The sequence below is a fragment of the Colletotrichum karsti genome, assembly GCF_011947395.1.
Source record: "Colletotrichum karsti strain CkLH20 chromosome Unknown Scaffold17, whole genome shotgun sequence".
NCBI lineage: Eukaryota > Fungi > Ascomycota > Sordariomycetes > Glomerellales > Glomerellaceae > Colletotrichum > Colletotrichum karsti.
Genome location: NW_024065917.1, coordinates 110,133 through 122,886, shown reverse-complemented (window position 1 = coordinate 122,886; position 12,754 = coordinate 110,133). Strand labels below are relative to the sequence as shown.

The following is a 12,754-nucleotide window of genomic DNA, read 5'->3' as shown; positions in this document are numbered from 1 at the left end:
CCCGCTCAGTATCGATACCAGCCCTCGCGCGCATGGTGGGGTCAAGATGCCGCCCAGATCTTCTTTAACGTCTTCCTTCTCAATCACCGACTCAAACAATGAAGTCGTGTGTCCTCTCAGGAACCAAGATGGCTCCAGCTGCAGGAAACGATGCATCGGTGTAAGTCTGAATCCGCCCGAACCATTCCTCCAACGGCGCCGCCGACCGTTGCGCTGCGCAGTCGCCCGCCATTGCGACTCCAGGGAAGAACTTTGATTACGCCAGCCAACCCACCCGACCGAGAGAATCAGAGCTCCTCTGACACTGCAGATACACCACAGGAAAAACGGTACCGATCGATGCAAGAACACATTCGTAGAGCCCATCCAGAACACTACATTTCAAAGCTGCCAGCGACCGAGGAGAGCTTCCTGCTCATGATTAATACGCCGCCGTCCGACCGTCCACCCTTACAGCCAAATGCGACCTCAATGCCACAGGGTTCGTCCCTCTCAATCCAGGGCTTCCCCCCAAAGATTGACCATCTTCAAGGCTTCAACCATGACCGGCACATGTACGATGTCAGCAATCCGGGCACGCCCCGAACCCTAGAAGACCATGCCGTCGGCTCCCTTCTTCCTGCTGCTAGTGCCGCAGCAGCACTGGCACAGCTGCATGGTCACAAGGTCGAGCCAGAATGGGAGTCGGAAGTGGTGAGTCGAGAAATCTACCCGCCGTCACTTACAAGCCCCAGCAAAGCGCTAAACGAGCCTTGTTCGCACAGGATTGGCACTCGGATACCGAAGGACGGCGAATACCCAGGACATCAATTGAGCTGCCTCCAATTCATTTATCAAACAGCGACATTACCAGCGAGCCATTTCCAGCAATGAACTCCAGTAGACCTCGGGACATTCTTCCATCCATCCTTGCGAATTCGCCCCCCGGCCGCTCTTCGACACTGCCGCCAATCCAGCGCCCCGTAGGACCTACACGACCCAGGAAACAGTCAGTTACCAAGCGAGGAAGAGAGGCGCACCACAAGAAACAAAAATCTCGCGGCTCGGCAGCGGACTGGTTACGACGCATCCAGAATGACGAACGGCTTAGACCAGGTAATAATGACCGTAAGGCGTTGTCGGCTGAACCTTCTGCAGACTATGGGAAAAGATGGGAAGATCTCATCGATGCCGCCGACCAAGCTGCTTCGGCTGCTGGCGACATCGATGATGATCGGACTCCTGTAAGCAATCCGCCCTCTCGTTGCCAAGGACAGTTGCTGATATATTTCAAGATGCCTCAATCACCAGTTTCTGTTCACAGGGCTTCGTTACCTCCGTTTCTACATCATGGATTCCAGGCAGCGCAAGGAGCAGGAAGCTATCAAGCTTCACCACTGCAACAAGCCTTAACCCCGCCATCCTACAACCAGGACACTATTGACCCATTCCCGTCGGTTGAAAGCGGTGAAAGCGGGGAGAACTTCCACATCGAGTCGAGAGGCTTGTCAGACTCGTCACCGAGTTACTCCTCGCAGAACACTCAAATCTATTGCGCAGCCTGTCAGAGCGTCTCGCTTCTCAAGGACTCGTACGCCTGCACAGAATGCATTTGCGGCCTGTGCCAGGCATGCGTCGATGTCCTGATGGCAGAGCAAGGGGCTCGGCGCAAATGCCCTCGCTGCGCGACTATCGGCGGACGCTTCAAGCCGTTCCAGCTTGACATCCGATGAGCACACCTTCTCGTCGAAGCTGAAGCTACATCAATTAGTCTTATGTTTACGAACCTGGGGGTCTTGCTTCTGCATCTGAATTCACACAACGGCGTCATGGGAACAAGTGGCATACACAACAGCATCGAGGCATGAGGATGAACCGCATTAATACCCCGGCGTTACAAATTCGCGAGAGCTTAGAAAGACAGAGCTTATCACGAGCCGGCTCCCACACTCTCTACATTCTTATAGGGCCTAGTTACTTACGACAGTCTTGTGGCCTGGGAACGGCTGTTTCACATGATTTCTTCTTCCCCTCCCCCCTCTGAATGTTGTCGGGGACTTTCTTCTTACTAGTCTTATCAGGGATATCAAAATGGCTCTTGGACCTTGGGTTGGTTTGCACGTCGTCATGATCGTTTCTTCTTTTCATTATTATATCTTGGGTACGGGAACTTTGACTATGGTTACGAGAAATTGGTTTATAGATGCCAATCATGAAATTCAATCATTCCAATTAAGATACTAGGTCGCTTTGCTACCAGCGGGGGTATCATTTAATCATCCAGAAATGTGCGTGTGCCGCGTCTGGAGGATCCCTCATTTCTTGCCCTCCTTCTCTTTCTTGAGCAGCAGATCGCGCATGGCTGCTCTGGAGTTCCTGCTGCCTCCCAGCTTCGGACCCCTAAGGACGTCCTCGTCCGCTTTGCGCGCACCAACCCTCGCCGGCGGCGCAGTCGCCTTCTTCTTCTGCTGCCTCTGCACCATGGCATCCATGAACTCGCGCCGGAACTCCTCGGCGATGCGATCATCTGCGTCTCCGTCACCCTCGTATTGGGGCTGTTGCACAGCGGGCACATCGTAGACATCGACTAGGAAAACTACGTCAGCATTTCCAACACCGGGGTAAGGGGGGGCCCAAACTCACGTTTGTTCTCGCGCAGAATCTCCTCCACGAGCCGATCTCTCTTGACGTCGTCGCTGTTCCTCCGGTTCCTCGGACGCCAGGGCTTCCCGTCCCTTCCGAGCCTGGACTTCTTCGCCTTGCGCCCGCCGTCACCGGCCTCGTCCTCGTCCGGCACGGCTTCGCCGAGCAGGCGCCGGGCCGCTTTTTCCGTCATGGCTTGGTTCCGGGCGCGGACCTCGTCGCCGAGATCGACTTCCATCAGCTTCCCCTGCATGATCGGGTGCACCTTCTTCTCCTTGTCCGGAGCGGCCGCTGCCGATGTGGAGCCGGAGGCGGAGGATGCGCCGCCGGGTTGTGGTGTCGTGTTTGAGGTTGCTTCCGCGGAGGGTGATGCGCGGTTAGAGAGGTGGGATTCTATGTATTCCATCCTTGCTTGATCAGTCCCTGGCCATACTTAGGGGAAAGGGGAGCGGAAGGGGGGGTATATACATGTGTTTGTTGACAATGGTCGTCGCGAGACCCGTCTGGGGCGCGAAGCGTTTTGCGATTAGAGGTTCGTCGGATGGCGGTGACGTCGCCGGGACGAGGGCGCGGGATGATGACATGTCGGCGGTCGCGGGGCGGTCGTCTGAGGAGGATGTGCGGGCTGTTGTTGAGAAGGCGACGCCGTTGAGGCGTTTGCGGGCGCGGTGGCGGATGGCGGAGGGGATGTGCTGCTCCGTCTCCTGCGCATCGTCGTCGTTGCTGCGCGCGACGGTCTTGTCGTTTGGTTCTGTTGTCGGGATCGGGACCGTCGGAGCGGCGATGTTGGTGGTGGTGTCGTCGGGGGATGCGGCGCGTTGGCGGATGCCTGCTTTGCGCTTCTTGCGGAAGAGGATCGGGGGGTTGCTCGGGTCAACCGGGGGTGTTTGTTCTGGCGAGGCCATGATTCGGAAAGATTACGGCGTTGGAATTGTGTCTGGGACGCGAGTTCGGGATGCGGTGGCTGGTGGGCTGTGTTGTGAAAAGTTCGTTGCGCGATCGTATGTTGGTTGAGGAGATGCAGGTGAGAAATCTCGCCGAGGGTTGCGTTGGGTTTGGGCGCCTGGCTGGCACCTCCCCGGAGTTTAGCCTATCGATAAGAAGGCGTGGGAGGCGTGCGAGTAAGCGGGCATGCATGCATGTCATCGGTACGTGACACCGACCCACCCTGAGCAATTCGATGTCGAAGCTCGACCTTGGAGCTCCGAGCTACTTTTGACGACCCTTGCTCCCGTCACTCTTGCATCCAACGCTCCTTTCAACACGCAACCCTACAACAGTCCGAAAACAAAATCATGGCGAAGAGAGTAAGTCGGACGCTTGCGGCCTCTACCTGCACCGATTGGATATTGATTTTTTTTTCCCCTCACAGATCTATTTCCTGGCTCACGGCGGTGTGGTACAAGGTACGTTTTGACCCCCGCGGGAAGAAGCTCATGTGGAGGACGAAGGGGGAGGGAGGCGGGGAGCTATTATCGCGGAAGCGAGCATGGGCAGATAACGAAAAAAATGAAGCTCGGAGGCGCTGACGTCACTCGCAGGTGTCGGATTTCGGTTCGTGATGCGACTTTTTCTATATCAACTCTTTCAACACGCAATTTCGACTCGGGGTAATTTCAATTGAGTGACTTCCTAGCTGACGATATGGGGGCTTCAGGTACTTTACACAAAAACGGGCCACTGAGTACGGTTTGACGGGATGGTGTCGGAACACGGACAACAACAAGGTGAGTCTAGCACGTCCTGTGAAGAATTTTCCTCGTATTGTTGTTAGGGACAACTTCTATCATCGTGCTTGCATTCATATTTCGTCTGGTGCTAACGTATTTGCTTAGGTTGAGGGCGAGGCGCAGGGCGAAGATGATGCACTCAAGAAGTTCCTCAAGGACGTCGACCAGGGCCCGAGGTCGGCCAAGGTCGTCAAGCTTGATCACGAGGACCGGGATTTGATCGATGATGAGAAGGACTTTTTGGTACGGCGATAAGATTTGTCGTTCTCGACGTTTACCCGCGATGGACGATGACGGTAATTCTGCAATGCCATTGCGCCACAGACTGCTTGGGCGTTACTCCGTAGATATAAATATCACCGCATCCTAGCATTCAACTCACCCAAACAATGTCTAGTTCGGCAATCTTCTCTGAAAAATGAGTTGCGCTTAATCATGATGGATTTACGAGGTTGCCGACTTCATGAGAGGTTGTACATTCAAGACAATTGATGTCCCGTGATGATATTTGCACTTCTCCTGGCTTAGAATGCTTCCTTGGTTGCTTTTCATCATTGGTATTGTCCCTGGATTGTTCATAGTGCCGTCTTAACTGAACAATCTCGGCGACAACCTTTCGAAAAAGGACGTCAAGAAAAAAAAAACGATTCTCAAAAAGCCCAGATCCATCGTGCTTGCTGCATCGACAACATCGTTCCCCAGTTTCGATCTCCTCAGTCTGCATCTCTGCAAGCAAACTACAGACCGATCGTGTCATAGCATTTCGTCAATTATCCGAATTCAAGAGAGGAGAATGAAATCCTGAGCTCTGAAACGCCGAGTAGCGTTAGTATACACAGGGAGAGAGAGGGTCGTTATTCATTCATGCTTCGCCGCGGAGATTGAGACGTGTCCCTTGCCTTCATCCTTATGTGTATTTTCAAACGCTACTTGGGCTCAGATATGTTGTCATGCACCACAATCTTAGGTTGAAAATTCCACCGATATAAGAGTAGCGGTATTCAATATAAGAGAAGAGTCGATTGCTGTCGGCGCTCGGCCTCACGCCGTTCATTGAACAGAGCTGACCTTGTTCTTGGATGCGAGACATCACCAGGTTCGGAGGCGGTCGTGCTAGACATCTCTTCCAGACGCTTTTCTGAGCGAACAGGGGCGAGGGCGAGGGAACTTCTCTCCGTGCCGGGCGTCGTCCTCGTCGCAGTAATCGGTCCCAGTATTCAGGACGGCCGACGGAGGCCTCAAAGGTACAGAACATCTTTTCGTTGAGATAGAAGCCGACCCCAACGAGGCGGAGTTTTGCCAGGCGTAGAGAGAGGCCTTTGTTGATTTCTAGCCGCCGTTCATGGACATACATCACTGCCGCCCCGATCAGGTTTGTTGATCAAGTCATCACTCTTATAATGTCTTCGTTCAAGCCTTGCTTACAGCCGTGGGCTGGATGACGGGTAAGCAGTCGAGGACAGCGGCGGGGTTTAAAAGCGTCATTTGGAGCGTTTGGAAAACTCACCCACGTGTTTTCTTGCCAGCAACAGCACAGCTTCACTCTGGCCGTCATACCGCAGTCTCAAATGTGGAAAAAAGCGGACGTCGAATTACTCAAACAGACTTCGTACATTAACTAATCCAACAACACCGTTCTTCGACCTCGGCGTTCTCCTTCTCCTTAGTCCTCGGGGTATCTGGCATTTACAGCGGAATATCCAACGATCCGTCCTCGTTCAGGCAGCCCGCCAACTTGTATCGGGTGGACTCGAATCTTGGTCTTGGTCAGCATTGGAGATATAAAAGGTGCAGAAACAACGTACGTGAACTGGATGCTGCCGGTGACCATGCACCGGCAAGCATCGCAGTACCGCAGCACCGCCTGCCGTCCCTCCTCCCCCGCCGCCTCCGCCAGGGCGGCCGCCGCGGCCTCGAAGGCTGCGACGGAGACGACGAGGTCGGCGAGCAGGGCGTCGACTGCTTCCTGGGGCGACTTGCCCTGCTCAGCCATGAGGATGGGGACGGCGTTGACGATGCTCTCGGCAGCTCTGTCGTCCTTGGGCTGTGGGTTCGTATTAGCTGGTGTATTCACCGAGGAGTAAGTTAGTGTGGCACTCACCATCTCCTTCTTCAGGGAAAGGATGTCGTTGGTTCTAGAAAGAGACGTCTGTTAGCATCGGGTGCCCAAGACTCAACACGAATCGCGCCTTAGGCTGGGATAAGACAGCTGTGCTGCGCTGCTCATTTTGTCCACGTAACAAAAATAGCCAGAAACATATATAACTTACATCCAGATCCCTCTGCTAGTCTCTGCCCACAAGGAGTGCAGCTCCTCCATGTGGCAGATGCGCCACGGGACGGCCTCCCCCAGCCCAAACTCGATGAGGGCGCAGAGGGTCCAGACGCCCGCCGTCCCGTGTCGTATCTCACCATACGTCTCCAGGTCAGGCAGGCTGCCCCGGAGACGCAGGGATTGCTCTTTGTCGCAGTCCTCGATGTATCGGCGCATCTGGGACATGAAGGCCTTTCTCTGTGCTGTATCTCTAGTCAGTTTCTCTGTTCGTGTATGAGGGTTCATGTATGAGGGTGATGCTTACCGAGAGTGTATGCCTTCTGCAGCTCGTCTCCGATGTTCTTCAGCTCCGCGTTGACGTGGTCACGATCGATTTCGGAGGCGGGCTGGGTGGTGAGGCCAAGAACGTTCTCCAGTACTCTGATAGTATTCGAGCGATGGGTCTTGGCGCGGAGGAGGTTGTGGCTCAAGTCGCTTCCTTCTTGATCAATGGCATCGTCCCAGCAGAACAGCCAGACGATGTAGTGGGCGAGAGTCTTGATCTGGTTCCACTCCGGGTGTGGGAAGTACCTGAGAAGGTAAGAAAAGAAGAAGCGAAGATGAGGGGCTCGTTCTTGCACTTACAAGCTCACGAATCTGGCGTAGTTTGCCTCACGATACTTCTTCCGCAGAGCTGGGTTCTTGACCATTCTTAAAAGCAGAAATCATCAGTACGTCTGATATCTAACCCATAAGTACCTTGGAGATAGAAACTTACCGATCAAATGCATCCTCGACAACGGGGATGACCTTTTGGTAGTGGGGGTTTGTCTTCACCGACCAGTTCTTGAAGATTCCGCCAAGGTCTGGGACGTGAAGTGTCTGTCCGCGCAAGGCGCTCACTATGGCCTGAGCCTCGTGAATCATGGAACCCATCTTTGCTTTTGTGATTCTTGATCGCGAGAATCTTTGTGTGTTTTGGTTGGTCCTGGCTTTCCGACAAGGGGTAAAAGGATGTTGGTTTGGGCGCGTTCGGGTGCTGCTGCTTTGGGATGTTTGCTTCCTCTGGTCAAATGAGAGAGCCACCAAAGCGGGTTTAAGAATAGGGGATTAGAAATCAACCGCTTTCATGGAAAAGAGGTAAGGGGTATAATGTTTGCTTGACACCGAGGTTTAGGGCAGGGGGCAAAAAGATAAAAGTGGCTGATGGAGTAGGGCTCTTATTTGAAGACGAGGATGTGACCTGGGAGAGGGCAGTTGCTCTGGTGAATAAATAGGTACAGTGTGGAAGAATTCAACAAGTCAAGACTAAGGTAAGGCAGGAGGTTGAGCGGACTAACTCAACCTTCCATCCCAGCACAGCGGGCAGACCTTTATCTTCTTCTCTGGTCCCCCGACTGTCAACCAAGCCTGATGAAGGGCCAAGTGGCCCAGAGGTATAACGCTCTGGATCGTTAGTTTGAAATTGGTAGAAAACTGAATATCAGATTTCGTAGGGGTTAGCGGTTCGAGTCCGCACCTGAGCTTTTGCTTTTTGCTAATTTTTTTATGTTTGTATTTTCGCCTCTCTGCCCCTATCAGCTGAAGGCGACTCGACTGGCACAAGTCAGAGTAGAGGGCCAATATTTTTCCCCGTGATGATTGATGTATTATCTAGGCGCCCGAGTATAATGATGTATTTTGAAGCAAATTTGAGGACGAAAAGGGGCCTTGCCCTGACTGATGTTGATACGTGCCACCTGCCTCAGAGGAACTTCCTTCCCGGTGGCCTAACCACCCGTTTTCGTACCCCCTGTCGACAGCCAAGTTCCTCCAAAGTTAGGGGAGACATTGCTAGTACTGCTTTAATGTTCTAGAGCGTGTCAGACAATGAGTATGCCCGCGTCCAAAAGACGGGATGAGCCTGCTAGAAGGAAGGAAGACCAAACATTGTAGCAAGGCGACATCGGCTCGCGGGTTGGCCAGCCCGTTCCAATTCGGGAGACATTGAAAATTTACAATGACATGTGTATCGATAATCCTGCAGAATCTTGCGAGGTGGATACCCGGTGAATCCACACGAGGCCTTCAGTTTATAGCCTGGCGAGTCCTTCACCGGAGCGAACTCAGAAAAATGACAGCCGCCGACGCCCTGCCCTCCAGGGATTAAACGGTTACCTACATCGTATCACACATATGAGTTCTCAAAGGCCAAGATCCGAGAACATCGTTGATTCCACTAACCGGGTCTGTTTCCGGTCTTGTTATGTCTAGTATCGTACAAACTGCTAGTCCTCTCATACGGTCCCGTCGTACAAGATCTGCCTGGCTCCCGTGGCGAATACGTAAATCATCGTCAACCTGCGTGGGAGGCCGGAGATCGTCTGACCTAACCCTGCCTCGGGTTTCACCAAGCGACGTTGTATCTTTGTAGGACATGCCGCCATGTTTCGCATCTCGAAAACTCCAAAGGTCCGCCGCGCCTCATCAACCCTTCAGAGGGCGGTATGTAACCATCGATCATGCCGCAGCCCGTGGCCTTATGCGGCTTTGGTGGAGTCTGTAATCCTCGTGCGCGTGTCGCTGCAAGCAACGTGGCTGCGCATTGCGTTCTTCAAGATGCAACGGTGAAGACGTCCGCATGAGCGGCTCGGCAGGCTGCTGTCGAGGCCAGCTCGAACCATGAAGCTCATCGGTCCTTTGAGGCTGCTCTCTTCACCGACGGAGACCCGGGGACGTAGAAGGCCGTCAAGCAGCGATGTCAAACAGCGGCGGGAAACGAAGCGGACCCCGTGGTTGAAAGTGGTTGTGGTGAAGTAAATGGTGTTGTCTTGGTGCACGAGGGCTCATCTGTCCGTGTCAACCTCCTTCAGTAACTCAGTCAGGTTCATAATCCTAAAGCCTCGTCTTTTGAGTTCTGGAAGAACTTTTCGCAGCATCGGGATAGTCCAGCTCCTCCTATCGTGGCAGATGATGATAGCGCCCGGCCTCGCCATACTCAAGATGTGGTTGGCATTGAGCTTCCAGTTACTGATCTGTGCGTCATGCGGGTAAACGCTGCCCAAAACCATCCTGTACCCCAGCTTGTCGACTAGTCGTCGCATTCTGTCACTGAAGAAGCCCGAGCCCGGCCGAAAGTAGTTGGCCGGCATGGGGGCATCCTCATAGTCGTATAGATTCTTGATCTTCCTCCTGACTTCCAGTATCTCCGCCTCCAGCTGGCCGTCGGGGAGCGAACGCGACGCCTCGTCGTGCATGGCATGGTTGCCCAGTTCACTGCCAGCCCTGATGATTTCGCTCATAGTCTCCTCATTGCCGTTCATCTGCGAGCCGATTAGGAAGAATGTCGCGTGGGCATCGTTCTCCTTCAGGATCTTGAGGATCTCGGGGGTATGCTGCGATGGCGCGTCATCGATAGTGAGGCCGATAATCTTCTCGTTCGTCGAGACCTGCCACAGAACATCGGGCCATTTCCGCGCGAAATGGTTGATGACGAAGCCAGGCGGTTTGTAGATGATGTAGACGGGGAGGACCAAGAGGAAGGCCAGGGCGAGTAGCGAAAATAGGGTCGCCATTCGATTGCGGCGCGCGCGCCTGCGTAATTTGGTTGGGAGTCTGAAGAGTGGTATGCGTGCCATTGGCCTATCCGTCAACCTTCCACGATGTTGATGGAAGAGTGAGGGACATCAGGGACATCGGCATTGTCGAGGCGGTTTGAAACGAAACGAAGCTCAACCCGACGCACAGCTCCATCGTGGAAGGTGCAGGGGCTACAGCTGCGAGCAGCTGCCCCGTTACGGGAATATGTGGCTGATGGATGCTGCCGGATAAGGATGCGGCTAGAGCCAATCAAATCATCCGACCTACAGCCCAGTAATCGGACCAGACTCCAGACTCGACCCACAGTGACATTCAACTCCCGTCTAAATTAACATGTTGACGACCGTCTTCCAACCTCCAAGCAACACGACGGAACCAAAGTTCTTTTCTGTGCCACACAACTTTCCTGTTCCAACACACCAAGAATGAAACGGCGGAGCAATTACCTCACCAGCCGGATTGAGAGTTGTACCTTCCCAATTCAGTCCTCGCGACCCATAGCATCCCGCCCGCTTGCTCCAGGCTGCCATCGTCATCCAGGCAGCTATCAGACCGTCTTGTGAGAATCAAAGACGGCCGTCGAGAGTTCGAAAGTTGAATCTGCAACGGGACGATGAATATGTCGAGATCCAGCTTATTGATGGATGTTTGCGGTATACGCCAAGGTTTTCTTTTCGAGAAACGTCATGCGACAAGAAAAGTCGTGCCAATCCTTAGTCGCGATATTCTCATGCACACAACCTGCAGCAGCTGTGATCGGCAAAAGTCAGCCTTACGGGCCCCATACGAAGGATTCCTGCGCCATGTGGCAAAAGCATGCTTGTCGTCCGCAGTTCCGAAGTCCTCGAGCTATTGTTGGCCGTGAGAACTGATCGGGATAATCACCACAGCTCACCACTGAATCTTAGCACGTTCTGCTAACTCAGAAGGAAATGCATTCTCTGCGCCACCTTACCACAAACCAGATAGCTGGCACAGTTATCGGCAATACCCGTTTATCCACGAGGCCTCCATCGTGAGCTATTCTAGGTGCGGTGTCAGCCATTACATGCGTCCACAACTCGTCGTTCTGAGCTTCATGGTAGAGATCGGCAAATACATTTGGCCTAGGCCACCTGGAACGAAGCTATCTATGGCTTACTTCTAAGCAATCCTATGCTACCACCGTTATTTCTGGTTGAAAACCCAGTGTGTCATCGAATACCGCACAGACAGCTTCGGAGGGCTGGCATCTGGGGCCATCCTCTTGGATTCTTCCCCGATCTGACCCATTCATTTAGGGAGTATCATGGGTAGCAAATCAGGTTGGGTGGACTCTACTTGAGCCACATGCGCAAGTTCAGCCTCGTTCAGACCTTGCTTAACCATGACTGACCTTGCCTCGGATGCAGTACTTCCCGTGGGTCCGTTAGGCTTCCAGCTGCCCAGGATGCAGAAGTTCCTTTCGTTGGCCGCTTGAGCGCACCAACTCAAAGTCGATTTGCTTGACTTATATAGAAAACATCTGGTCCAGCAGATGCCTGTGCCGTGAAAATGCGGTGAAACTACAACCTCACTCGATTCAATGGACCCCATACCTGATCAACGACGCGAAAGAGACGCCGTTGTCATTGCGACTGACAGATATCGCTCGAGAGTGCGGTTCTTCCCAGATGACCGATCGTCTCGGCGCCGCGCCAGATCATACTCAAAAACGGAAGAGCGAAGACATCAGCCACGGACCCGTTGTTGACCCACGTCCGAACAAGAGGAAGCCATTGTCTGACTCGATAGTGGACAACGGACATCGCACTACCACCGGAATCATCGTGGACTGGACGAGCTCGACAGAAGAGCGCATCTTGGGTGAGGCCGACATCTGGGCCTGGCTTGGGGGGCAAGATCGCGAATCGGCCGTTGCAGACATTCTTTCGGCAGTCAACGGACTCGTTGATGGGATCGGGTTCGAGTCGTTGACAGATTCAACGCTTTCTCTGCGAGTGGGTGGTTCTGGTCACGGCGGCAATAGTAGCAGTACGAGTTGGAGTAAGGAGAATTCGCATGGGCCGACTGGGGAGAATGACGTTCCGGAAGTCCTGCTAGGAGTGGGGGCTTTCGCGGACGATTTCCCAACATTGCCGTCGAATGAGGGCAGGCAGAGAAGAAAATGGTGCGTGCCGTTTGTTCGTGACGAGGTGTTCTGAACAAACGAACAGCTAACTGGGACTTTTCAGGACGAGGACAAAACACAGACCTTTGATAGGCTGGGATCAGCTGTGGCTGTAAAGGACTGTTCAGCGTTTGCTAGGTATTTTTGAATGCTGAAGCGACAGGGGGAACACATTGCAAAAAAGCAGCATAGGCGAACGGCGCACGAAAGAAATGATTAGAAGATACCCCGCGATCCCGCTCTTGCCAACAATCCTCTACGCCTTCAAGGGACAAGGATGAGAAGAGTGCTCGCAGCCTGAGTTTAATAGACCTCCTCTCGCATATCGTATATTGTCATTGTGGCTTTCCGGCGTTCTTCCTTGTTGCCCTAATTGACGGCCTTTCTTCCGAACATGCCCCACCCGAAGGTTCCGAGTTC

The 12,754-nt window shown here is 53.5% G+C and overlaps 5 protein-coding genes across 5 annotated transcripts; 2 read left to right on the top strand and 3 right to left on the bottom strand.

Moving 5' to 3' along the window:
• Positions 1–471: 471 nt before the first annotated feature.
• Positions 472–1,392, top strand: CkaCkLH20_05857 (transcription factor; the record flags this gene model as incomplete). The annotated part of the gene is made up of 3 exons (XM_038888574.1): positions 472–693; positions 1,138–1,223; positions 1,275–1,392. 3 exons carry the CDS (start codon positions 472–474, stop codon positions 1,390–1,392), a joined length of 426 nt encoding a protein of 141 aa, XP_038745910.1.
• A 902-nt stretch (positions 1,393–2,294) lies between these two features.
• On the bottom strand, positions 2,295–3,527 carry CkaCkLH20_05856 (uncharacterized protein; the record flags this gene model as incomplete). Its single annotated transcript, XM_038888573.1, has 3 exons — positions 2,295–2,566; positions 2,623–3,029; positions 3,091–3,527. The coding sequence occupies 3 exons, from the start codon at positions 3,525–3,527 to the stop codon at positions 2,295–2,297; spliced, it is 1,116 nt and encodes a 371-aa protein (XP_038745909.1).
• A 291-nt stretch (positions 3,528–3,818) lies between these two features.
• CkaCkLH20_05855 (acylphosphatase) lies at positions 3,819–4,607 on the top strand (the record flags this gene model as incomplete). The annotated part of the gene is made up of 5 exons (XM_038888572.1): positions 3,819–3,929; positions 3,995–4,028; positions 4,164–4,176; positions 4,280–4,349; positions 4,458–4,607. The coding sequence occupies 5 exons, from the start codon at positions 3,819–3,821 to the stop codon at positions 4,605–4,607; spliced, it is 378 nt and encodes a 125-aa protein (XP_038745908.1).
• A 1,431-nt stretch (positions 4,608–6,038) lies between these two features.
• On the bottom strand, positions 6,039–7,542 carry CkaCkLH20_05854 (uncharacterized protein; the record flags this gene model as incomplete). The annotated part of the gene is made up of 7 exons (XM_038888571.1): positions 6,039–6,108; positions 6,158–6,396; positions 6,454–6,487; positions 6,623–6,869; positions 6,932–7,197; positions 7,252–7,317; positions 7,385–7,542. The coding sequence occupies 7 exons, from the start codon at positions 7,540–7,542 to the stop codon at positions 6,039–6,041; spliced, it is 1,080 nt and encodes a 359-aa protein (XP_038745907.1).
• A 1,889-nt stretch (positions 7,543–9,431) lies between these two features.
• CkaCkLH20_05853 (polysaccharide deacetylase) lies at positions 9,432–10,160 on the bottom strand (the record flags this gene model as incomplete). Its single annotated transcript, XM_038888570.1, has 1 exon — positions 9,432–10,160. The coding sequence occupies one exon, from the start codon at positions 10,158–10,160 to the stop codon at positions 9,432–9,434; it is 729 nt and encodes a 242-aa protein (XP_038745906.1).
• Between the last annotated feature and the right edge of the window lie 2,594 nt (positions 10,161–12,754).